Source organism: Ovis canadensis, chromosome 6 (assembly GCF_042477335.2).
Source record: "Ovis canadensis isolate MfBH-ARS-UI-01 breed Bighorn chromosome 6, ARS-UI_OviCan_v2, whole genome shotgun sequence".
Taxonomy (NCBI): Eukaryota; Metazoa; Chordata; class Mammalia; order Artiodactyla; family Bovidae; genus Ovis; species Ovis canadensis.
This window is the reverse complement of record NC_091250.1, coordinates 38,236,887-38,264,189: the sequence shown is the minus strand read 5'-3', so window position 1 is coordinate 38,264,189 and position 27,303 is coordinate 38,236,887. Positions and strand designations below refer to the sequence as shown.

Genomic DNA, 27,303 nt, shown 5'->3' with positions numbered 1-27,303 from the left:
AGCATTTTCCCGTGTTGTGATATAGTCAGATGTGCTAACTTTGAAATGTGCTTCTTATATAGATCTGCAACTATGTGGGACCTGCAAAAGTTATTGTTCAGTTGGTCACAAATGGAAAAAACATCCACCTGCATGCACACAGCCTGGTGGGAAAACATTGTGAGGATGGCGTCTGCACTGTGACAGCCGGGCCCAAGGACATGGTGGTCGGGTAAGTAAGGGTGTGTGTTGTTGTAGAAGGGAGGAGCAGATCGAACATGGCACCTGCGGACTTGGACCGGACAGGCCTTTTTCGTTAGGGGTCTTTTCAAGACCCTCAGAGAGTCTTAGAATATGAAAATCTGAGCTGTCACTTGCACTCCAGGAGTAAGCTACCCACTTGTCTGAGACTTTCCTGAGACATTTCACTTTATACCTGTTGTCCTGGCCTAATTATTTATAGCACCCTTTTTCATTCTCAAAAGTATCCCAGATTGGATGATGAATTATACAGTCAGGTGACCTATGAGGCATTTGTGCCACTTTTAGCAGTGTTTTCCTTCTAGAAATAAAGATGTGGACAAATTAGAAGAAAACTAGCTATAGCAGAAATCAGTACTTTATGGATGATTTCATACCCTTGATGATTCATTTAATGAACTATTAACTATAGATTTGCATTGTGAACGTTTTGTGCATACAGTGGGTTTTATTTCAGTTCTGTGCTGCTATAAAAAGTATGCCCAGAAATGATATGACACATAAGAACTTAATTTCCAAAATATACGAACAACTCATTCAACTCAATGTCAGAAAAAGCAAACAACCTGGTTGAAAAGATGGGCAGAAGACCTGATAGTTCTCCAAAAAAGACATGCAGATGGCCAACAAGCATCTGAAAAGATGCTTGATCTGGCTAATTATCAGGGAAATGCAAAGCAGAACCACAGTGAAGTACTACTTATACCTACAGAATGGCTATCATCAAAAAGAATACAAAAAACAAATGCTGGTGAGGATGTGGGAAAAAGGGTGAGAATGTAAGTTGGTACAGTCACCGTGGGAAACAATATGGAAGTTTATCAAAAAACTAAAACTAGAACTGCCATATGACCCAGCAATTCCACTCCTGGGTTATGTAAAAACAAAAACACTAATTCAAAAAGACACATGTATCCCAGGGTCCATGGCAGCATTATTTATAATTGCTAAGATATGGAAACAACGTAACTGTCCATCAGCAGATGAGTGGACTGTGAAGATGTGCTGTGTAGGCACACATGCACACACAATGGAATGCTACCCAGCCATAAAAAAGGATGAACTTTTACCATTTGCATCAACATGGATAGACCTGGAAGGTATTATGCTAAGTGAAGTCAGTCAGACAAAGAAAGTCAAATACTGTGTGATATCACTCATATGCGGAATCTAAAAATTAAAATAAACTAGTAAGTACAACGGAGAAGGCAATGACATGCCACTCCAGTACTCTTGCCTGGAAAACCCCATGGACAGAGGAGCCTGGTGGGCTGCAGTCCATGGGGTCGCTAAGAGTCGGACACAACTGAGCGACTTCACTTTCACTTTTCACTTTCATGCATTGGAGAAGGAAATGGCTACCCACTCCAGAGTTCTTGCCTGGGGAATCCCAGGGACGAGGGAGCCTGGTGGGCTGCTGTCTATGGTGTCGCACAGAGTTGGACACGACTGAAGCGACTTATTAGCAGCAGCAGCAATAAGTACAATGACAAAAAAATAGACTCACAGTTATAAGAGAACAAATAAGTGATTATCAATGGGGAGAAGGAAGAAGACAAGAGGGAGGCACAGGATAGGGGTAGGTATAAAATAAGCTACAAGGATATATTGTAAAACATGGGGAACATAACCAGTATTTTATAATAACTGTAAGTGAGGGCTTCCCTTAAGGCTCAGATGGTAAAAAGTCCACCTGCAGTGTGGGAGACCTGGGTTCAGTCCCTGGGTTGGGAAGATCCCTTGGAGGAGGGCATGGCAATCCACTCCAGTATTCTTCCCTGGAGAATCCCACGGACAGAGGAGCCTGGTGGGCTACAGTCCATGGGGTCACACAGAGTCAGATATAACTGAGCAACTAACACACAACGCACACACAACCTTAAAAAAATTTAATCACTATATTGTAGACCTATAACACATAATATTGCAACCATACTTCAATTTTTTGGAAAAGTGTGCACAACCAAGAATTACAAATTTGCTTTGGCTTTCAGTAGACTTGAAATGTAAATACAAAGTGACATATCCACTTAAGGTTGGTCAGACAGATAAAACAAGCCATTTTTTTCTTTTTTAAAACAGTCTTCTGGTGGGATCTTTCCAGACCATATATTGAACCTGTGTCTCCTGCATTGGCACGGAGATTTTTTATATTGAGCCACTTAGCGAAGCCCTGAAACAAGCCATTTTTAATGAATGAAGTATTACAGAAATAAATTCAATTTCAAAAGAAATTTTTAATTCAATTTGTGTAATTTCCAGGAATATCTTTCAGGGCTTCCTGATACTGGTTTAAATAGTTTATGTTAAAATCCCATTTAATCTCGACTATTCACTCAAAAGAAAAGAATTGTTTAAATGAACTGTAATTAAGCTCATGGTAACATTTCAGGCTTTGAATTCCGATCAGGTTTCAAGTTGGTTGGTATTGGGGAGGTTGAGCTTTCATGTTCCTGGGTATTTCTTTGTTTGACTGTTAAAATTTTCAAGTGTGAAAAACCTAGAGAGAGAGCTTTCTTTTAAGTCACTAAAATCTGATTCTTTTGATGTCAGGGAAAAAAAAGACTCTAGATTGGAGGAAGGAGCCTAAATTGATTTGAAAAATTCAACTGTGCTTTAAATGAACTTGTTTCAACATCCTCTTAAAAGACTGGTCTGTTTCCTGTAGTGTGTCACAGTTGGTTCATGGTCTGTTTTGGAATACCCTTACAGTTCCTGACTGACCTCTGGAGAGCTTTGAAACGCAGGGTAAATGTCAGAGTTTCAGACAAATCGGTCACTTAGTATCTCTGCAAATTTACTCCGATAGGCTATTGTCAGTTTGAAGTGTTTATTCTCTTTGGTCCTGTTTAATCTGTGTGATAATCATATGCTTCAGAGGAAATTATAGATGAAGTTCCCTACTAATAATGTTTGTTATTATAAATATTCCAGTATGTTGTCTGTAATTTGGTGTTTCTGTGGTTTGCCTTAGTAGTCTTTGAGGATTTTAGAAGAAACTAATACTTATTTAATTTGGGTCCTACAGCAGCAGTTAAAGTAAATTCTCTGTCTCCAAGCAAAGTGAGGAAATGCGTTACTTACTGTCTTTTAGTGCTGGCATAGCGGGTTTGATAGTTGGAAGAATTCATTCAACAAACAGTTTGAGCATCTGAACTTATAAATATGGTCATAGAGATGTCTGGTCATAGCTCTGTAGGATTTTTTTTAATACTGTGCAGTTTTACTAAAAATGTAATCAAGAGCAAATTCCCATTGGCTATCTGTTTTACATGTGGTATTATGTTTCCATGCTACTCTTTCCATACAGCTCACCCTCTGCCTCTTCCTCGCCTCCTGTGTCCGTAAGTCTGTTCTCTATGTCTGTTTCTCCATTGCTACCCTAAAAGTAAATCCATCAGTATCATCTTTCTAGATTACATATATATGCATTAGTATACAGTATTTATCTTTCTCTTTCTGACTCAGACAGGGGCTCTGTAACCATCTGGAGGGGTGGGGCAGGGAGGGAGATGGGAGGGAGGTTCAAAAGGGAGGGGACATATGTATATCTATGGCTGATACTTGTTGATGTTTGACAGAAACAACAAAATTCTGTAAAGCAATTATCCTTCAATTAAAAAATAAGTAAATTTAAAAAAATGTAATCAAGAGGATGCTATGAGAGTTATGTTAGATTAGGGTGGTGGTGGTGGTATTCAGTCACTCAGTTGTGTCCGATCCTTTGTGACCCCATGGAGTGCAACATGCCAGGCCTCCCTGTCCATCATCAACTCCTGGAGTTTACTCAGACTCATGTCCATTGAGTCGGTAATGCTATCCAACCATCTCACCCTCTGTTATCCCCTTCTCCTGCCTTCAGTCTTTCCCAGCATCAAGGTCTTTTTTAATGAGTCAGCTCTTCACACCAGGTGGCCAAAGTACTGGAGCTTCAGCTTCAGCATCGGTCCTTCCAATGACTATTCAAAGTTGATTTCCTTTGGGATTGACTGATTTGATCTCCTTGCAGTCCAACAGACTCTCAAGAGTCTTTCTCCAGCACCATAATTCAAAACCATCAATTCTTTGGCTCTCAGCCTTCTTTATGGTCCAACTCTTACATCCATACATGACTACTGGAAAAACCATAGCTTTGACTATATAGACCTTTGTAGGCAAGGTAATATCTCTGCTTTTCAATACACTGTCTGGGTTTGTCATAGCTTTTCTTCCAAGGAGCAAGCGTCTTTTGAGTTCATGGCCGCAGTTGCCATCTGCAATGACTTTAGAGCCCAAGAAAATAAAGTCTGTCACTGTTTTCATTGTTTCCCCATCTATTTGTCATGAGGTGATGGGACCAGATGCCATGATGTTAGTTTTTTGAATGTTGAGTTTTAAGCCAGCTTTTTCAGTCTCCTCTTTCACCTTCATCAAGAGGCTCTTTAATTTCCTCTTCGCTTTCTGCCTTAAGGGTGGTGTCTTCTGCATATCTGAGGTTATTAACGTTTCTTCTGGCAATCTTGATTCCAGCTTGTGCTTCATCCAGCCCAGCATTTCAAATGATGTACTCCACATATAAGTTAAACAGGGTGACAATATACAGCCTTGACGTACTCCTTTCCCAATTTTGAAAACTCCTTTTCCAATTTTGAAACAGTCCATTGTTCTATGTTCCATGTAGATTCGGTAGCCTTTCCTGTTCAGCGTGCTGTGAAACCTTGGTACTCCTTTCATAATTTGACTTTTAACAGAGCAACTTTTGCTTAGAGTGTTTCCCAAAATACAGTGTTTCCTTCATGATTCATTTGTCTCACTTATTTTTTGTTAAGTTTCTAATATGAGAACCTGTCACATTTTAGTAGAAAGAGTCTCTAGTGGTCTGGAAACCAGAGTTCTGTTTGCAGTTCTGTCACTTTCCACTGCAGGACTAGGGGTAATATGCATGACCTCTTGGGGACATTAATTTCTTCTCTTATGCAGTCTGAGAGTTAGGCCACAGAATCTACCTCCAGGCGCTTAACATCCAAGGTCTATACTGAACTAACATTAGGTAGTCTTATGAAATAACATGAGCCGACTTGCACATGAGTATTTAAAGGATGTCATCGATTATTCTTATTTAGTTCTAACTTGTAGGTAAGAATAGCACATAGAGAAATTTAGGAAGATAGCCAGAGTTACTCCTCAGACTTGTCAATACTAGAAATGAAAACCCTGATAAGCTGTTTCCAGTGGAACAGTTTAGGTTAAAAGGATAGATTCATAAGCAGGGCATCAATCCAACATAATCAAAAAAGACATATGGAAAATGACCCTGGGAGGATAAATAACCTTTATTACCAAAACCAAATTATCAAAGCCAAAAGAATGACCTTTCCTTGGAGTGTTTCTCTTAACTCTCAGCCTGAGTTCTCAATAAAATTTAATTTCTGTGTTCAAAGGTATTTTGTTACCTATATTAAAATATTCATGTTTTAGATAACTAAGTCATATTACATGTTTGATTGCTTTAATGCGGAGGGGTGAGTAACTTTTTAAACTAACTTTGATTTTGACTTTTTGTCAATATTTCCTACTCCTTTAGTCAGCCCTTAGTGCTTATCCTCACAAAAATAATCTTAGTTTGGTGTTTTATTTTCAATCTTAAATATCAGCAGTTCATTTCAACAACATTTTCGTTCTCTGAAATATGCATTCAATGGAAACTGTTACTTGACTTTGCTTTAAGCCACCTTCCTCACCAATAATCACCACACCCTCTGCTTGCTTCCTGGCAGCCCTGATTTAGAGAGATGTGAAGTTTTTTTCTTTTTTTTTTAAACTAATATTTCCAGCATATACCAATGGCAAGCTCTCAAAGTAGATATATAGATATAAAACGCAGAAGAGAAATGAGGCGAAGTAAGGCAGACCACATTAAACTGCTGTTTTTGTAGATCCAGAAACAGTTGACTTGGCTGGTTCATATGGTTCAACCTTAATACACAGAAACGGAGCTATTTGGAGAAAATGGACAAGATCTAGACTGAGATTGGTAGTATCCAGTTTCCAAGCTTGGGTGTGTATTGTGAGTTGAGTTGGGCTGCTTTTAAGTCTCTGGCCTGCTGTGACATCATTTTAGAGGAAGAAAGGCCAGATGGAGGAGCTACTTTAGAATCCCAGTGCAAGGACTTGGGGATTTGATCCTAGCGAGAGGGCAGAGGCAGTTCCCAGATGATTATATTGATAGAAATGTCTGGCATAGTGCAGATTTCAAACTTGCCTGCTAAATAAAGTCACCTTTGATCACTTTTTACTGATGCCAAGCCCTGTGTCCAGAGATTCTGATCTCATTGCCTGGTCATTGTGCAGAGCAGTGGTTCACAAACTTTAGGGGCCATCAGAATCACCTGGAAGATTTCTTGAAACATAGATGGCTGAGGCTCACCCCTCAGAGTTTCTGGTTCAGTAGGCTTGGGATAAGGCCCAAGAATAAGCATTTTAATAAATTCTCAGGTAATGCTGCTGGTCTAGAGAGTACACTTTGAAAGCCATTTATGTATGGCATTTTGACTAAGAGGCAGGATTGTAGTTCTAGTCCAATTAGCAGTGATAACCTTTCTTCATTAAATTTTTGAAATTAAATATTGTAACATTCACTTTTTAAAGTGTACAGTTCTAATTTTGATAAATACTAGTGTAATCACAGTCAAGGTAGAGAATAGTTTCATCACCTCCTGAAAATCACTGTGTGACCTTTTAGAGTCAAATACTTCTCCAGCTCTTCTACCCCTATAATTTTGCCTTTTCCATGATGACATACAAATGCAACAATACAGTGTGTAGCCTTTTTGAATCTGGCCTATTTCACATAGCATAATGTATTTCAGATTCCTCTAGGCTGCTGTGTACATCAGTAGTTTATTCTTTTTAATTATTAGGTAGCATTACATTGTTGTGTTGTATTGGTATATCAGTTTGTTTATCTACCTGTTGAAGAATATTTGGTTTGTTTCTAGTTTTTCAGAACAAAGCCACTTTTTTGTGTGAACAGAAGTTGTAATTTTTCTTGGCTTGGGCAAATACTGAGGAATGGAATTGTAGGGACTTGTGCTAAGAGTTCACTTATCTTGATAAGAAACTGCCAAATTGCTTTCCAAAGTGACTGTACCATTTTGTGTTCTCATTTGTTAACATTTATGATCCTCTCAGTTTTTTCTCGGAGAAGGCAATGGCACCCCACTCCAGTACTCTTGCCTGGAAAATCCCGTGGATGGACGAGCCTGGTAGGCTGCAGTCCATGGGGTCGCTAAGAGTCGGGCACAGCTGAGCGACTTCACTTTCACTTTTCACTTTCATGCATTGGAGAAGGAAATGGCAACCCACTCCAGTATTCTTGCCTGGAGAATCCCAGGGACAGAGGAGCCTAGCAGGCTGCCGTCTATGGGGTCGCACAGAGTTGGACACAACTGAAGCAACTTAGCAGTAGCAGTAGCAGCAGTAGCAGTTTTTTCTGTTTAATGAGCTAATAGTAATAGTATCTGATCTCATTTTTATTTTGCATTTTATTATAGAAATTTCCAAACATATACAAAAGTAGAAAGATTAGCATGATGAGCCTTCATTGTACCCATCACTCACCTTCAACAATTAATTATTACATGGCCAGTCTTGATTTAAATACATTCTTACCTAGGTAGCTTGGTTATTGATGTCTGATTGGGTTCCACTGTGGTAAGAAAGTATTTGGTATGAGTTGACTCCTTTTAAATGTGTTGAAGCTTGTTTTTTGGATGGAATATGGTCTGTCTTGGTATATGTGTTCCTTGTGCACTTAAAAAGAGTGTTTAGCGTGATCACTTTGAATGCATGTTCTGTAAATATCAATTGGGTTGTTTGTTCAAGGCTTTTGTCTCTTTACTAATTTTCTCTCTACTGTTCTATCAATTATTAAGAGTATTGGAATCTCTGACTATATTCATAGATGCATCTGTTTCTCTTTTCAGTTCTATAAGATTGTGCTTCTTATGTTGTGAAGCTCTTATTCGACATATTAATGTTTAGGATTCTTATGTCCTCTTAAGAATCAGTCCCTTTATCATTACGAAATTACCTTTTTTATTCCTGGTAATATTCTTTGCTCTGAAATCTACCTTGACTGAGACTAACATAGTTACTTCAGCTTTCTTTTGAATAATGTTAGCTTGAAACATTTTTCCTATCTGCTCAGTTTAGTGTTTTTGTGTCTTTATATTAAAAATAAATTTGCACTACATATAGTTGGGTCTTTTTATTCAGTCTGACACTCTGTGTCTTTTAGTGGGTGTTAAGTGATTTTTATTTAATATGATTACTGATATGGCTGTGTTTAAATCTACCATCTTGCTGTTTGTTTTCTGCTTATCACATCTTTTCTTTGTTCCTTTTTTCCTCTTTTTCTGTCTCTTAGATTACTTGATTATTTGTTATTTCATTTATCTCCTTTTAGGTTTATACCTATTTGCATTTGTTAGCAATCTTTTTATGTTTATACTATACATCTTTAACTTATTGTAGTCTACCTTCAAAAAGCACTATACCTCTTTACTTACAGCATGTTAACAGTATACTTTCATTTTTCCTCTTTTGGCCTTCTTGCTATTATGTCATATATTTTATATCTGTATATGTTATTAATATAAATCCCACCATATATTGTTTTTTTATTTTTGCTTTAAGTTATCAATTACCTTTTAAAGAAACTTTTAAATAAGGAAAAAAATATTTTATACTTAACCATGTATTGACTTTTTTTCCATTTTTTTTTTTTAACTACTGGTGTGCTGTGAAATTCTTTCAATTTGTACATCTTAAAGTCTTTATTTTGCCTTTGTTTTTCAAAGATATTTTTGAGGAGTGTAGAATTATAGGGTTTTCTTGCATGTCCTTAAAATACACTGCTCCACTGTTTTCTGGCTTTCCTTGTTTCCGAAAAGTCTCCTGTCATTCTTCCATCTTTATTCCTCCGTACATCATGTGTCAGGGTTTTTCTCTATCAGCTAGTTTTCAGCAATTTGATTGTGTTAAACTTTAGTGTCATATTCTTCGTGTTTCTTGTTCTTTGTGATTTATTGAGATTCTTGACTCTCTGGGTTTCAATTTTTACTGAATTTTAAAACTTTTCAGCCATTATTTTTTAAATACTTTTCCCATACACTCCTGTTTTTTTCTCCTCTTCTAGAACATCAATCTCATGTATTTGGCCATTTAAAATTGTGCCGCAGCTCATGAATGATCTGTTCTTTTTCAGTTTTTTTCTGTTTCATTTCAGATAGTTCTATTACTGTGTCCTCAAGGTCACTAAACATTTTGTCTATGGTGTCTAAATTGTTCTTAGTTTCATCTAGTATATTTTTCTTCCCAAACATTGTAATTTTCATCTTTACAGGCTTTTGAGGGAATCTTGCAAATATTTTTGAGCATTGGGATAAAGTTAAATTTGAGACTAATTTGGCCCTTTCTAGACTTACTTTTAAGCCTTTTTTAGGGAGACCAGAGCAGACTTTAATCTAGGGTTAACTTGAAACCATTACTAAGGCAATGTCTTTCTAACTGTCCACTCTAATCCTTCATGCTTCACGAGATTTCTTGGACCATTCTAGCCCTGTGTGTGCCCCAGGAGGAGCTGCATCTGTGCTTTGATGGTTCCTTTCCCAGCCTTGGGTCATGTCCTTGCACTCATGCTCTAGGTGTCTCTCTGTGTGGAATTCTTTCCTCACTGGTGTCTGCCCATGAATTCTATCCTCGTTGGTCTCCTGCCTCCTCAACTCAGGGAGATCAGCAAGCTTAAATAGAAAGCTGCTCCTCCCTATGCTGCAGCCTGGAAGCTTGCTCTAGATATTAGTGCAGCATAATTTGCAGACTCACCTTGTTTGTCTTCCTTTCCTCTAGGTTCACTGTCCTAAGCCATCTATTGTCCAGGATATGAAAACTATTTTTTGTTGTTTAGAGTGAGAAGCTTAAATGGTCTTTGTTGCTCTACTGTAACCTAAAGCAGAAGACTGACTTCTGTATTATTTCATTTGTTACCAGAGTAAATCCATTTTTCATGTAATAATCCTGGAGAAGGAAATGGCAACCCACTCCAGTATTCTTGCCTAGAAGATTCCATGGACAGAGGAGCCTGGCTGGCTACAGTCTATGGGGTCGCAAATAGTCAGACACGACTGAGTGACTAACACTTCGTGTAGTAACAATGATGTCTTTTCCACGGGGATTAAATTAGATAATATACATGAAAAGCCCTTTATAGACGGTGACGTGTAAAGTGCTACACCGTCTTTGTCAGTGCTGTTACCTTGGCATTAGCCTTGTTTTGCTGTCGTTACAGATGTCCTGAATAGTAGTAAGGACTAACAGGCCAGAATATGGAGGCGCTCTTTCTGAGAATCTGACTGCTCCTCCTCACTTACCAGTTTGTCATAGTGCATGTTTTTCTGTGCTGGATTAATTCCTGCACTTACTCATCCAACAGACATTTATTAAATACCCAGTGTCAAGCACTGTTCTTGGCACCAGATACCTCTGCTCTCCAGGAGGGTATATTTTGTATTTTCTTTTCTCTGTGTGTCTCCGCTGTCCTACATTTTTTCATCACTGTGTGGACCCCTGTCTCGTTTCGTATCTGAGCCTCTGTCTGAGTGTTCATCTCGTTCTGCCTTTACATCATGTATTTTCTTTGTCTAGTTTATCTGGCTTCCAACATTATCTTATTCTTTATTTCATTTGATCCAGTTGTCATAATATTTCTATCTTTCCTTTACTAATATTTTTTTTCCCTTCCAAGTAAAAGCCAGAGAAAAAGAAGGGCCCTTACAGAAGCTTACAAGACTTTAAAAGATCTGTGCCCCGCTTATTTCTTTGAACTTCTCACATACAGCTGTATGTGCTCATGACTGCTTGCCTGTCTTAACTCCAGCCACAGTGGCCTCCTTGCCATTGTTGTCTCGTCGGCCAGCCACGGTCCTACTTCAGGGTCTCTGCACTTACTGTTCCTTCCATCTTAGACATGCTTTTTCTACATATCCATGTCCCAACCCACATTTCCTTGAAGTCTTGGCTCAGTTGACATCTTTTCAGTGAGGCCCTTTCTGGTCTTTCCCTATTTAAAAAAAAATATTTTTTTAATTTTTAGAAATATTCCTTTTACTTTTAGAAATATCAATTTTGTTGTGTCCAGTCTTAGTTGCAGCATGTGAACTCTTAGTTAGGCATATGGGATCTAGTTCCCTGACTAGGGATAGAACCTGAGCCCCTGCATTGGGAACTCAAAGAGTCCTAGCCACCAGACCACCAGGGATGTCCTGTCTCCAAAATTTTAAGTGTTATGCCTTCTACTTCTATCCTTCCTGTTTCCCATTCCTTCTTCATGTTTCTTGGTAACACTTTTTACCTTTTAAATTATAAAACTTACTTGTTTGTTTTCTCTCTGTTGTTGCCCTGTTTTCTCTCTGTTGTTACAGCAACATATGAACTCTATGAAGTTAGGGATTCCTTGACTGTTGCCAGAAGCACCCAGGACACTGCCTGGCACTAGGGAGCAAAATAAATATTTGTTGAATGAGTCTCCTTGGTACAGTTTTGTTTTTTTTTTTACTTGTTATATTAGATTTATTGAACACACTTCTTTGTTTCATGTACTTTATTTTAAAAAGTGAATTACTTGCTGGAGCACTTCATATGTTTTCTTAAAAATCCCTTGAATTGCTTTAATGAGCATATTTTGTTCTATAGATATGTAACCTTTGTCATATAAAAGCTTCTCTACCCTTGATTACAGGTGACCCTCAAGACTGAATGCATGTGGAGAGTAGACATTCTAGTGATCATAAATAATTCCAACCTTAGAGATGGCCCAGAAGGAGATGGGGTTCTAGGTAGACTTTAAATCCCGTCAAGGCCCTAGGATGATCCACAAGGGAAAAATAATCTTCCAAATATAGTATTTCACATATTATTTTTTAAAAGTTTGTAAAGTTAGTATATCTGGAATTAAAATTTCCTTTTATACAACTCTCCTAGAAAATACTTTAAAATGAGTCTAGGTGAAACTTTCTTATTAAGGTATGTATACCCATAATTTGCAAGTCTAATAAGCTTTGAAAACCAGAAGATTTTTCTAAGTTTACCACAGCCTGATTTGGTGGCAAAACCCAGCCTGACCTGACGTGCAGCTGGTGATAGTATGACTGAGGGTCTGTGCCTGTTTTCTCAATCCGCTTTGTTAAAGCAAAACAGGACTCTAGTCTCTGTCTGCCTAACTTTTGGTTGTTGTTGCCGTTCCTGTTTTTCCTCCAGCTTTGCAAACCTGGGTATACTTCATGTGACAAAGAAAAAAGTATTTGAAACACTGGAAGCACGAATGACAGACGCCTGTGTAAGGGGCTATAATCCCGGGCTTTTGGTGCATCCTGATCTTGCCTATTTGCAGGCAGAAGGTGGAGGAGACCGGCAGCTCACAGGTGAGTGTCCCTCCCAGCCTTGGTCCTTTGAGAGCTCTGGTTCTCCCCCTGGGTGTAGACCTGGAGCTCATCTCACCCTCAGTCTGTGCCCCAGGCTGCTCCCACCCCGTCACCACTCAGAAACCTCTGATGGCATCTTGCTGCTTCTAGAATAACCTCTGTACTGCCATAGCCGAGCATACCAAGCCTGACTCCAGCCCCCTTTCCAGCTCTATCTCAGGTTCCACCTGGTACCCACCTCCTCCCATCACCCCCTCAAACACTGATGCACTCCTGCCTCTACCTAAACTACCACCTTTCTCTCTATAGCCTGTCAAAACCAGTTCAGAATTCAAGATTCAAAGAACACCTCCTTTGTTTATAACTCCTCCAGCTCACCTGATCATGAGGAATCTTCCTTTCTTTGTGCTCTCAGGCACATAAGCTATCCTCTATCATAAAGAAATGCTATGATTTTATACTTTCCTGCTGTTGCTTGTGTTTTTTCTTTCAACCCCAATCTTTGTCCCTCGACACGTGCCATTTTGCTTCTCTGTGTTGTCCTTCCATCGAGCCATCCTGCCACCAGTTCATACTCAGGTGCTCCAAAAGCAGGCATCCTCCTCCCATCAACATGTTCTGTCTTCTGATACTCATCCTTGAAACCTTCACGCCATCTTTGAGGCCCCCTCCTCACCTCTGCTGCCTCTTCATCCAGTGTGTGATCCGGCTCCTCTGTGCTCTGTGGGGTTCCATTCTTCATGGCAATTTTTTGTTGCCCTCTCTGTCCCTTGCTACTTCTAATCTGGTTTATGTCTTCTGACCAGACGGATCTTACTACAGCCTGCACATCACCACTATTCAGGGTCTCCCTGCTGCCTACAAAATCCAAATTCCGGACCCTGGCATTTTAGGCATCCTGAGAGCTGGCCCCAGTCTGCATTTCCAGCTGTCTCCCACAACACTCCTCCTTGTCAAATTGAACCACTCCATACAAGCACCATGATTTCTCTCGTCCTCTCCTTGGCACATTCTTTCTCTTCCTGGGATGTCTTTATTCATTCTGTTCCTGAGTTCAAGTTCTACCATCCTTTCAAGATTCAGGGCAATGACTCTTCTGCTCCAAAGCCTCTGGATTCTCCCCTCCTTTGAAGTTTTGTATCACTTAAACTGTAGCTCTTTTGTAGTAAGTACTCTTCACTTGAATTATCACCTCTTATGATATTATAAGTTACGTACAGTCATGTCCATCAACAAGAAAGCTCCATCAGGGGAAAAGGAGCCAAACGCAGTTGAGTTATTCGGCTCCTTAACTGCACGTTTTGAGTCCTACTTGCTACTGTGGTGGGCGCCATGGGATGAATACAGCTTTGGGGATATTTAATTTCCTTTGTAAATGTTTTATTTATTTTTTAATTGGTGGAAAATTTCTTTACAGTTTTGTGTTGGTTTCTGCCGTACACCAGTGCAAATCAGTCATGATTATATACATAATCCCCTCCCTCCTGAGCCTGTCTCCCCTCCCTGGACCCTCACCCCTCTAGATTGTCACAGAGCACCAGGCTGGGCTCCCTGTGTTCTTTAGCAACTTCCCACTATCTGTTTTACCCATGATAGTGTATATATATTTATCAGTGCTGAAATATTTAATTTCACGTTCCTCAACACAACTGAGGCATAGTCAGCTTACTCCTCTCTATTTCCATCACACCCTTTGTGTCTTGGGAGAGGTCAGGGGATAATAGGAAAGGAATGAGGTCATTTGTCACATACAGGACAGTTTTCACTGTGATCCAGAGACAATGCAAGCCTTCTTCTGATGCCTTTATGTTTGGATGACATAGATAATTCTTAAAATTTTATTAGCAATATGAAGAATTTCAAAAGAGACAAATGACTTTTACTTTAAGTTGACATTCTTAATTGGGGCTTTATAAAAGCACTCAATCTAAAATGTTCATACTTAACGCCTTTCCCTGGACATGAACAGCCTGTCTTGTCTGGTCCTAGATCGGGAAAAAGAAATCATCCGCCAGGCAGCTCTTCAGCAGACGAAGGAGATGGACCTCAGCGTGGTACGGCTCATGTTTACAGCTTTCCTTCCAGACAGCACCGGCAGCTTCACGAGGCGTCTGGAACCCGTGGTGTCGGACGCCATCTATGACAGCAGTGAGTACTCGACTCCTGACCTGAGGCAGCTTGCTGCAAAGTCAGGAACAGACTTCCATCCCCTTCCTGGCAGTTACTGCCTAGCTCTGATTCCTGGGCAAGTAACTTAATCCCTTGGAGCCTCACATTTATCATCTGCAAGATAAGAATACAGAAATCTAGCTTTAAAAGTTGATGTCGAGATTAAAAGTGAAATATGGTGAGGTGCTCAAAAATCTCCTTCCTTGTGTTTGTTATAGTCTTTTACATGCAATGCCAAATTTCTTATTATTTATGAACTCTTTATAATGAGGATATATTGCTAGTACTCTTAGATGGGAAAAATAGTTGGGGCTCTGAAGAGAAGTTAATAAAAGATAACTCTTATACTTACCCATTTTCATTCTTACTTGTTACAGCTTTATCCATTTAGGAACTTCAAGTTAACTAAATGAGCAGTACAGATATTTTGATGTTTTGTGGCTTCAAAATTCTATTTCCATCTGTAGTTCCTGGAGTTTTTGAAGGGTTTTACAGTGGTCTTTGGCATTTGCCATGCAGATTTCTTATTTGGTATGCATGGGATTTATTAAACAGATAGATATTTCCAAACTGTCTGTAAGGGCAGTATTTAGGCTCATTAAAAGGTCATAGAGTTTAGTCTAAGAGAAAACTCCATGCCCCAAGTACAGCAACTAACTGATTTCTCTAATTTAAACAGGTTTAAAGGGAAGTGAAAGCTTTATAAAATATTGTAGGCTCCTATACCAAAGATCACTTTAAAATGCAGCTGTTAGAGTGAGAAAAAAAGGAAGCTTTTATACTATTACCACACAAAACTTTTATGTCTTAACCACACAAAATTCTAATTTAGGAAAAGGAAATATAATATCTTCATTTTTCTTTTCTGTAGAATAAAAATTAATAGTTTTAGAATACTGTACTTTTCCTAAATTTCTAGGACTCTTGTAAATGGTATATCAGTACCATGGATGTAAGTTTGGGGTTAAAGTCTTGACCTAACTGAAATTCCACACATCCTTTAGCTTGGAACTTCCTGAAACATCAGAAAAGTTCTTTCTCTTTCTCTATTAATGTCTCTTACTGTGTTTGTGGGAGAAATGAATACTGCTCCTTTCTGCCTTATCTATTTTGGGGATAATGAATGAGCCATGCCCAAGCAGTGCTCTGAGGATTTCAGAAGGCACTTTTTAATCCATATTTTTGTAATAGCAATATGAGTGAAAGCATCTGTTTGAACTTTCTTTTGGTTAAGTATGCTTTGGTTAAGGTCCCTCACAGGAGGTCAGCATGTGAAGCTGAGGATAAATCATGACGTCTGTTGTTTTTCTCCTGTGAACAGAAGCCCCCAATGCATCTAACTTGAAAATAGTAAGAATGGACAGGACAGCTGGATGTGTAACTGGAGGGGAAGAGATTTATCTTCTCTGTGACAAGGTTCAGAAAGGTAAATACATGCTCTGATCTCAAGATGTGAAGTGTAATTCTGAGTGTGTTTGTGAGTCACTTTTTGGCAGGGAGCCCAGTAACATCTCTCTTCTGGCAAAGAACTCCTTTTAAAAATTTATACATTTCATCTCTTCCAAAATTAAGTTGTCCATAGTTATTTTTTAACCCAACTAATTCATTTAAAATTTTCAACAAAAGTGAAGTGAAAGTCAAAGTCACTTAGTCATGTCCGACTCTTTGCAATCCCATGAACTATACAGTCCATGGAATTTTCTAGGCCAGAATACTGGAGTGGGTAGCCTTTCCCTTCTCCAGGGGGTCTTCCCAACCCAGGGATTGAGCCCAGGTCTCCCTTATTGTAAAGAGAAATAAGAAAATAGTGATCATTGTAGTCAGTGATATTTCAGTGCTTTTATGCTTTAAACTTTGATATGTGAACTTTAAATTAATGAGTAATAGCCTATGCTTCACACACACACGCATGATAAATGTTTTACATAGTGTAAAATTGTTAATTTTTTTCTCTTACAGTGCTTTGTTGCAACACTGAGAGTTTCTCTGGATACCTTCACATGACACTATGATGTCATTTAAGAAAAAGAAAGAATAAGGGCCATAAGAAAAGTCTCAGAGCATATTTCTCTCATAATTTTCACTTTCAGAAAAGGTCTTGGCATTTATCTCTCACTAGATATGGCATAAGATTTATAAGTTAGGAAAAGCAGAAGGAGATTGTTATTTCTCAAGCTTTACTCATTTTTAAAATAAAACCATAAAAGGTATACCATAATAAAGATATACTCACTACAAGCAGTTACCCATCTGCTTACTCTGATGAGCATTTTCAGAGTAAGCAGCTGTATAACTGGAAACTTATCTCCTATTTAAAGAACTATGGCTTTAAAAAAAGAAAATTGTCCTTTGAGGCCAAATGCTCTGAGATAAAAAGTCAGAAAAAATGAGATCAGATTTTAAGATAAAGGTGTATGTCTTTGTCCCCAAAATGTTTACATTTTCTCTGCAGATTCTGGTATCAGCTTTCTTTTAACCAATTCTATCCAAGTAATTATGCATTTCTAGATTCCTGGGTGTGCATACTATGAGTAAACACAATCTAAGTACCTTTATTTGTAAATGTGACTCTAAGTCATCATCATTACATTGAAATGGCTAATTAAGAGAAGTTTTATACCCAGCTTAAAGAATCTGAATAACTAGGTCCAGGGTAGTCCTATGAATGTCTTACCCAACCCTAATATTTCTAAAATTCTATTTAAATAGAAATATACATTTAGTTGTTACAAGTCAATAATGTATATTCCTCCCTGTGAATGAGGAAGTGAAGCCAGGGAGATGCCAACCTGAGTTATATTGTCATATTTCTGCAGGAGTAGAATCCATGACTGAAGTGTGAAATTAAGACATTCTAATTTAACCCAAAGGGTCTAGACCAACACATAATTTAGCAGTTTCTCAACAGGGACTACTAGAATATTGTAGAGAGGTAGCATAGTAGGATGTTTAAGAGCGTGGGGTCTGAACCTTCAATGTCCGTGTTCAAATCCTGGTCTCTCCCCTTACTAACTGTTCAGCCTTAGATAAGTTACTTAATCTCTTTGAACTCCAGTTTCTCTTCTGCAGAATGAGGATATTAATAGTACATTTGCATCACAGAGTTGAAGATGAAATCAGTTAATATATGCATATAAAATCACTTAGAACAGTGTCTGCCAAATAGTAAACTTTATATAAGTTAAATATTATTATGTAAATCTGCATCAAGGTGAACCGTCTTTTGGGATTCTGATATTCTTCACTCTCTTTCATGTTCCTGGGGAGTGAATTGGTTTAGGGTTGGAAAAGTGGGAACGTCGAAGATTGATTAAGAGAAAACTCAGATTGAGTAGGTAAATCTAGAATTCTGTCCTTGTAAATGAAACTTGGGGCCCATTACTATGGTGACAAAAAAATTTTACTCAAAATTTTAAATAAATTCAGAAGTCTATTTTATATGAATTACTTTCAAAAAAAGGTTAAGTACATAGTAGGTAGACTCTAGAACCAGCTTTATTTTTCATCACATTTACGAATGCTATTATAATGTGTGAAATTATACACCTGTACGTGACTGTTTACAGATGACATCCAGATTCGATTTTATGAAGAGGAGGAAAATGGTGGAATTTGGGAAGGATTTGGAGATTTTTCCCCCACAGATGTTCATAGACAAGTAAGTGGATGATGATGGTACGGAAGATGATACTATGTTTTCTGCTTTGTTGAAATTCAGTACTTGGATCCCAAGGATAAAAAAGGAAAAATGATAAGTATTTCTTTAACTTTCATCAAAGAGCACTATGTCTTGGAGTTGTTCCAGAAAAGCTACCTAGAATTATGGGTAAAGCTCTGTCAGGATCTGATCGCCTAGATGCAAGGCTGTGGCCCTCAAATCCTTAAGTAGACATGTGTTATGTATTTCACCGGTCTGTTCAGACTAATAACAAAATATCATAGACTGAGTGAATAAAACAAAAGCAGTTTTTTGCTTATGGTTCTGGAGCCCGTAAGTCCCAGATCAAGGTCTGACAGGGTTGGCTCCTGCTGAGGGCTCTCTCCCGAGTTGGCAGACAGCCACCTTCCTGTTATGTCCTAACATGGCAGAGAGAGAAGCAGCTCTCTGGTGTCGTGTCTTTTTATTTTTCTCTTTTTTTGCTGCTTCTCCTTTTAAGACCACTAATCCTATCCAATCAGGACCTTACCTTTATGACATCATTTAACCTTACTTATTTCCATAAAGGCCCTGTCTCCAAATACAGCCACACTGTTGGGGCTTCACCATACGACTTTGGAGGAAACACAGTTAGTCTGTAATGGTATTCTCCCAGAGTAACCTGAGGAGACTTGTTAAAAGGGTATTCTAATGAAAAGTGTTGACAGGAGGAGTCTTCTAGTTGAGGCTGATATCATCATGATAAATTAAGATCTCCCAGGAACATTTGAGTATATGACAAAGAGATAAAAATGCTGAATCCTCAGCTTAACAAATACTCTGAGTGATTGAGGAATACAGTTTTCACACACACACAAAATGGAAAAAATCCAAGTGCCCATCAGCTAGTGACCAGTTAAGTCAATGTGAGGGGATACTGTACAGTTATTAAGAAAGCATGAATACTCTACAGACTAACGTGGAAAGGTCTCAAAGATACAACACTGAAATTTTTTAAAAGATAGACATGAAACAAAGTATATATAAAAAAAGATTCTGTGTTCATGTTTACATAGCATAAAGAAACTCTGGGAGGTTCTGTGCGTAACTGTTAGATTAAACGTTAATTTTGTGGATGAAATACAACTAAATCTGACTATTCTTATACTAGCGGATATCAAGGAGGCTGTCTTAGAGGTGTTACAGATGCCCTGTGTGTGTCTAGAGCCTCGGCCATCCCCACCTCACAGTTGCTGACCCAGTCACAGTGTCTCCCTTAAGAGTTTAGTTTTTCGCTGTGGTTGTTGGCTGGCCATCCTCCTCTCTCTCCTTCCATTATGTCTTTATGATATTGCTGTAAATAATCTTGGAGGCTTTTAAGGCTAATTTGGAAAAGAGGATGTATGCAATATATTTTATTCACATGGGTATTTACACTGAAAGACATTTGAAACTTTAGACAAGTGAACTAATGAGGATTTGCAGTACATTGGCATAATCTTATATTTCAATTTCACATTGGCAATATAATAAAAATATATGGGTACAGAATTCCAAGGTTGTAACTTTCTCTAGGGTGTTGTATTTTTTTTTAAGACACTGTATCTAAGCACTGGGCATAAAGAATGTGTTTAATGAGTACCACTGCTTTAAAAGAAATGTAGTCCTACTCCAACATTTGTATCTTTGTATCCTGCAGTTTGCCATTGTCTTCAAAACTCCAAAGTATAAAGATGTCAACATTACAAAACCAGCCTCTGTGTTCGTGCAGCTTCGGAGGAAATCTGATTTGGAAACTAGCGAACCAAAACCTTTCCTCTACTATCCTGAAATCAAAGGTAACTCGGTTATTTAAACACTTGCACTTGTTCCAACAAGAGGACAGGCTGTTGAGAAAAGGTCAGGCAGTCACCTCCTTTGACCAGCCTCCTAGTAACTGGTCCTTGGGTCCATGGTACTTCTTTTTAGAGAAGAAAGAAGTAATATATGATTTTAGGGTCATAGAATTAAGTCTAGCCTTTTAAAATAATGTTATTTCCACCGAGTTTTATATGAGGTTGAGCATTTAAAATTTCGCTTTGAATTTGAGAATCTATCATTTATTGAATAACTCGGGGGTTAGGCAGTTGAGATGAAAACGTAAGCCTTGCTTTATAGGAGAATCAGCCACTGGCCTCACTGAGTCACCGAAGACTCAGCCACCATGCAGTGCAGAGCTATAAAAATGGTAAGGCAGCTCTCTGTTCCTCACAAAGGATGCCTCAAGGAGAGAAAATAGTCTCCTTAAATTGCTATAATGCAAATTATTATTTTGGTAATTCCGAAAGTAAAACAGCCATGAAAATATAGGATAATGACAAGGAGAGAGAACCCTAGATTTTGAAGAAGCCACAAGAAGAAAGCTTCTTCAAGGTCATGAAAGTTGGGCATGTCTTTCAGTAGTTGAGTGTGCCACCTAGAAGGAAAGGGTCTCCCTGGCTTAGGAACAGTTAGTGTATGTTCAGAGAAAAGTGAGGCTAAGGTGCACCCAGATGGACTCCTGAAGGAAGGCAGGAAGGCAGGGCCAGGCTCTGGGGTGCTGTGATTGGAGCCTACAGAATTGTGCTTTGAAATGGGAAAGGGGAAGGACCAGGCCAGTTTAGATTTAGAATGATGCCTCTGCCTTCTCTACATAGACCCTGAAGACACTGTCTGGGCAGCAGTGAGTCAGAAGAATAATGCAAGAATCCAAGTAAGAAAGGGAGAGGTTAGTGAAGGTCTTAGTCAGTGATGATGTCAGGAGGACCCAGCTGTTGGTTGGGGTAAAAAGTGAAGGAGAGAATCAGGAGTCATGGATGGTTCTAGGAATCCTCACCTGGGAAGATTGTGATGTGGATGAATTGATGAGGATCAGCGGAGCAGAAGTAGATTTGGGTGGGCAAAGGCAGAGGTCAGTTTAAACCATGTTGCATTTTAGGTTCCTGTGGCAGATTCCAAATAGGCCATTCAAAAGACAGGACTGGAATCCAAGCAGGCAGAGTGGGAAATTCAGCCACGAGAATCCTCTCAAAATGAGTATAACAGGTCCCACGAGTATTTGTTAACCTGGAGTCCACTGACTCCTCTGCAGGTCCATGGCAAGAAAAGTACTTTAAAACAACTGGGTTTCTTTGTAATCCTATTCTGTATTTTAATACTGAAAATTATGATCCTAAGAAAAGATCGAGGCTGCAAAAGAAGCTGTGGCACAAACAAAATTAGCAGGCCTGGACTAGGGGAAGTGAGAGTGGGGAGGGCCGAGGCACCCAGGTCCCGGCTGAGGCTGGAAGCCGCAAGGTGCCTCGCAGCAGTGCACCGGCCTGCTGACCCTGTGATAGCAGCATGTGGTGGCTGACCTTCTAAGAGGGCTTGCTTCTCCTAGAATTCATGTTGTGGCGGGAGCATTTAGAAAATGGCTCCGTGCATTCTTGTTTCTTTTCTGAGCTTGTGACACTGCCACAGATGGGTCAGGTTCATAGTGCATTTTGTTGATGGTTTGAAGACACTGTCAGCAGAGACGACTTTTTTATCTCCACATAAAATTTCGTGTGAAATTCCAGTGTATAAAGCTGAGCAGCTCTGTGTAAAATGAGGTGGCAAGCCCTGCCCACTTGGCTTCCCCAGGAGTGGTCACCTCTCCTTACTTCCCCGCTCTGGATTAACATCCTTCTATAAAAGTAGACACAAAACAGAAACAGGGCAAATTTTTTGGAGTTTCTGAGGGGAAAAAAAAATAGGTTTCTTCCCTTACAACATGCTCAAATTAATGCCAATTTTTCCAGTACAGAGAATTAGTTAAATAAAGGCAACTCAGATTACCTACCCATATATGAGCCTAGAAATATTCAAAGCTGAACTTGGTTTCTAGGCTGCTTGAGTCTTTTTCCCAGTGGTATCTGTGCCTGGATACAGCAGGGGCACATCAGACTATTACTCTCATTGCTACTCTATTATAGTAGGAGCTATCTTGGGTTGGGGGTCTCCTGAAAGTTCAAAACTTCACCTCTATACGAGAAGCACTTACCTTCCAGGCTATCACTGACTAAAAACCCCATCTATACAAGTAGTATAAAAAGAACCACCTGGAAAAATGAGAGTTAATAGTTGAGCTCCACAGAAAGGCCAGCACGTACTGGGATTGAGTTGTGAAATTCTGTGCGTGGTCTAAGTCACTTGAGTCGTTTTCAACTCTTTAAGACCCCATGCACTGTAGCCCGCCAGGCTCTTCTGTCCATGGAATTCTGCAGGCAAGAATACTGGAGTGGGTTGCCACGCCCTCCTGCAGGGGATCTTCCCAGCCCAGGGACTGAACCCACATCTCTTGTGTCTCCTGAATTGGCAGGGGGGTTCTTTACCACTACCACCACCTGGGAAGCCCTGTTGTGAGATTAGAACTGTTTTATTGAAGATAACAAATTACCTTAGTCTATAATACCTTCTGAATTATAAAATCCCAGGTTGAAATAATCACAGGGGGAAATAATCACACCAGACCTGTGACTGGCCCGAAAAGTAGCAGGCAATTTAGCATCAGAGTAACTGTATGGAAATGAATCCAACTGTACAACCCAAAGAATCACTGTCTTCATTTCTCAGAAGTCATTCAACATACCTTCCACTGCTCCCAGCTCCTGGAGTCACTGCCTATCTCATTACCTCGTTTTATATTCTTCACTTATTTTTATCAATATGTAATATTATCTTACCTATTAATCTGTGTGTCTGTTATTTGTACTTCTAGTAGGAAGAATGTTCTTGAGATCACAGATTTGGTCTTTCATATTTATTGCTGCATCTCGAACAATATATGTCACACAGAAGATGTTTATTAAATATCTGAGACCTAAGCTACTGATTGACCCACTAATTTGCCATCCTTATCCAAAACACTAGTAACTTGTTGGGTGCCACCAAGCAGGACAATAGACAAAGCAGTATGTAATACTTCTCGTTGCAGAGAATCATCCAGCCCTGAACTCCACATCTTTTATGGCCACTGACATTGTGTCTCATTAAAGTGTCATGCAGATGGTTGGGTCCAAGGAAACAATCAAAATAATCAAGAGAGGGATGGTTGGCAAGGGAAGAAGATAGTTGAGGAGCCGTTGTACAAAAGCAAAGAAAGACCAAAATGACTTCTCAGTCTGAAAAGATGGGGATTAGGAAGAAATAGGATCGTAACCTTTTAGTTACGAAAGGTATGGTCAGGGTAAATGCAGACATCTTTCTTTACTAGCAAACTAGGACCCAGAAAGCAAGAATGAGGTACTTTGAAGGCACATGCACAGCAAAAGGTGGTAGAGGCTAAAAGTTGTACCGACACTTTGTGAACTAAGCTGTTACCTTAAGCCATCCTTTATTACAGGAAGTGAGGATGTGTTAGAGTGTTTCCCAAAAAAGTGATGACATAATGGGCTGCTCAGTAGACCTCGTATCCGATCTGCACTCTGCCCTGACCTCTACAAGTCCCTTAACATCCTAGCTTTGGCTTCCTCTTCTGTAAAGAAGAGCTTGTATTGAGCCCTTTTAAAATAGGTTGATGTTTCATAGTACATCCCATGGTCCACCGTCAAAAACAGACCACAAGATTGAGTGAACCCAGCGTGAAAGTCCCCATGTTCAAGTCCATGGAAGTTCAGACTGCAGGTTCTTTTATTTTAAAAAAGCTTGTTGTAGAGTTTCTTGTCCTTGACATCTTAATGACTGTAGCACAGTTAATATTTTTTAAATTGACTCTTAAAAGTTCCCATTTTACAATGATGTAACCAGTGACTGTCCCTGTTGAATACATAGCAAATACCAAATGATCTTTTTGCTAGAAAGCATGTCAGTGGATATTTATTTCTGAAGATGAATGTGTTGTCTGGTTTGCTCTTGTATTTCATATTACTGATGAACAAATATCTCATGTAAGATCAACAGTTTATAGGATGAGTAATAATTCTGTTAGTCATGATACAAATAAATTTTGTAAATCTGTCCAAAACCTTTTAATAAGGAAAATGTTCAAGTTTCTCCACTTTGAAGTCACCCTTTTCTAGTGGGAGCATGTTTTCGTCAAAGTTGACCCATGCTGGCTTTTGTTTTCCTGAGTCTGGACAGGATTTGTTTTTAAAAGATGATTTTTTAAGTATGCCTTGCTACCCTACTTTCCCCTGCTTCATCTTTCAACTGCCCTTAGATGTTCACAAGATAATCAGTAAACAACAGTATTCTTCCTAGCCCTGAGATGGCTGAAACAACCACAGAATTAGAAATTTTGAAGATCTTTCTGAACATAAACAACTACCAGAACTGACCTGAAGAACCAGAAATAGGACAATTGTTAAGTATTGCACTGCTGACTGAAAAAAAAAAAAAAGAATACCCTATTAAACAAAATCCGAAAAGCTTCTTTTACTCCTTTGTTTCAAAAGAGAGAACGCAGGAAAAAAAAAAAAAAAATATATATATATATATATATATATGTAGTGGGAAAATCAGAGAAGGTAAAGAAAGGGAAACAGAAGAAACAAGAATGCCGTGATAGACCACAAAGGCGCTTGCAGAACTCAGGGGCCATGGGGCTGGTGAGGAGCGAGAGAGAAACAGAGCAATCACACAAGGAATGAGGGGGGAAGGGCTAAAGAGCATCTAGACCTGGACAGTCAGAAACCTCAGCGGGCATCACTGTATTTCAGTCAAGCAGTGGTCTTAAACTTTTTCGCCTCACGTATTTCATGAGTCACCAGTGGCGACAGATCCCTCTCTTGTTGTCTTTCTGGATCCACCCATTTTTATTCTCGTGGTGACCACCAAGGAGCAGCTGCTGTCACTTTCTGTGCGTGCTGTCTCTGCTTTTCACCTATGCACCGGTGCCAGACTGATCTTCCTAAAACACCACCCTGTCCACAGCGTCCCCAGTTCAGAAACAGTGCATGGCTCTCCTGCCTGTAAATTAAATCCCTTAGGTTCAGAGTCTAGGTGCTTGACAGTGTGGTCCCATTCAGCCCCGATTCTCACCAATTCCTTGTAGAAAACTTCCACGTCAGCTAAACTGATGCCCTGTGTTCTCATAAGCGTGCAGCGTACATTGGTTCCTTTGTTTCTTTCTCTGTGCATCCCCTCCCCAGAGCATCTTCCCTTTGCCCCCTCCTAATGGGAGGTTGATTCTGGAAGCCTTTCCTGAATTTCCAGCTCATGGGTCCTCCCTCGAAGTCTTCCCATAAACTCCTGGAACCCTAGTTGGCACCATGAATTTAACGTACATAGTATTATCGTGTCCTCTCTGTCTTTCCCCTAAACCTTAAAATTATATTGGAGGATTCTTGACAGCAAGGACATGATGTCATACTTCTCTTTATCCACAGCACTTAGCTCACTGTAGATGCATAATAAATGTTAGCCGATTAGTAACAGTTGTTTTGTATGACCATGTGAAAATGTTGTAATGTTGTAATGTAATGCAGTAATGTTTTTCTCATTCAGTTTTTGCAATATCTTCATCTTTTTTGGGGAGTCTAGTGTCTCACTAACTTGAATGACATGGGGCACTTAATCTATTCCAGAGAGAATTGGGTGTGTACTGTTCTGTGGTCTCTCTGAGGCTAGTTCTTGGTCTTCGTATTCATTGGAATAAATATAATGCTTCTTGAAATTTGGCATCTCTTCCTCCTTGGGTGTTTTCTGTTTCCCTTTAAGATGTTTAAAAATACCATCAGAATCAATATTCTTTCTGTGGCTAGTAGTGGAACTGAATCAATCTCTTCTCCTTTGGTTTCTCTTCCTTTAAATACAGATAAAGAAGAAGTGCAAAGGAAACGACAGAAGCTCATGCCCAATTTCTCGGACAGTTTTGGTGGTGGTAGCGGTGCTGGAGCCGGAGGCGGGGGCATGTTTGGCAGCGGTGGTGGAGGTGGGGGTGCTGGAAGTACCGGCCCAGGTATGAACCGAAGCTGTTTTTTCACATCAAAGACGGTGGATTTCCTTCTAGATTTCCTTGTCTACGCATTGAGTATTTGTGACATTATTGAACATGATTGTTATTGTTTAGGGTCTGAGTCGTGTCCGACTCTTGTATGACCCTACGGACTGTAGCCCACAAGGCTCCTCTGTCCATGGGATTCAACCCAATGGGGTTGCCATTTCCTTCTCCAGGGGATCTTCCCGACCCTGGGATTGAACCCATGTCTCCTGCGTTGGCAGGCAGATTTCTTTACTGCTGAACCACCAGGGAACTCCACTGAACATGATGTATTAACATTCATTAAACTTTCCTAGGACTTCTCTGGCAGTCCAGTGGGACTGGCCCTGCAGGAGGCATGGGTTTGACCCCTGGTCGGAGTAAAATCCTGCATGCAGTGCAGCATGGCCAAAAAAGAAAAATTTCCCAGTAAGCTTTTTTCAGAGAAACACATGTTGAATTTATAGTATGTAGATTGGTTCAGTTCAGTTGCTGAGTGGTGTCTAACTCTTTGCGAATATGTAGATAGATAATACCAAAAACTGTAAGAAGAAAAAAAAGTCATGAAGTCAGTTATCCAAAGAATACCTCTTAACATTTTGGTATGTTACCACCTCATGTTTTTTTGAGAGGCAGAGGAGGCGGATACGGTTGTCTTGGTATTCTTTGGAAACATTGAAAAGGTTTCATTTTATATTTATGCTATACTGCGGAGAAGGTGATGGCACCCCACTCCAGTACTCTTGCCTGGAAAATCCCATGGACGGAGGAGCCTAGTGGGCTACAGTCCATGGGGTCGCAAAAAGTTGGACATGACTGAGTGACTTCCCTTTCACTTT

The 27,303-nt window shown here is 39.5% G+C and overlaps 1 protein-coding gene across 2 annotated transcripts in view; it reads left to right on the top strand.

Annotated features, from left to right (window-relative positions):
* The window catches only part of NFKB1 (nuclear factor kappa B subunit 1), a 125,287-nt gene that overhangs the window by 73,693 nt on the left and 24,291 nt on the right, over nt 1-27,303 (top strand). For both annotated transcript variants that reach the window (XM_069593609.1, XM_069593611.1), the window contains exons 6-12: nt 63-211; nt 12,535-12,698; nt 14,688-14,846; nt 16,189-16,293; nt 18,434-18,525; nt 20,204-20,342; nt 26,300-26,443. In XM_069593609.1, coding sequence (XP_069449710.1) covers nt 63-211; nt 12,535-12,698; nt 14,688-14,846; nt 16,189-16,293; nt 18,434-18,525; nt 20,204-20,342; nt 26,300-26,443 — 952 coding nt within the window. The remainder of the gene's footprint in view (nt 1-62; nt 212-12,534; nt 12,699-14,687; nt 14,847-16,188; nt 16,294-18,433; nt 18,526-20,203; nt 20,343-26,299; nt 26,444-27,303) is intronic.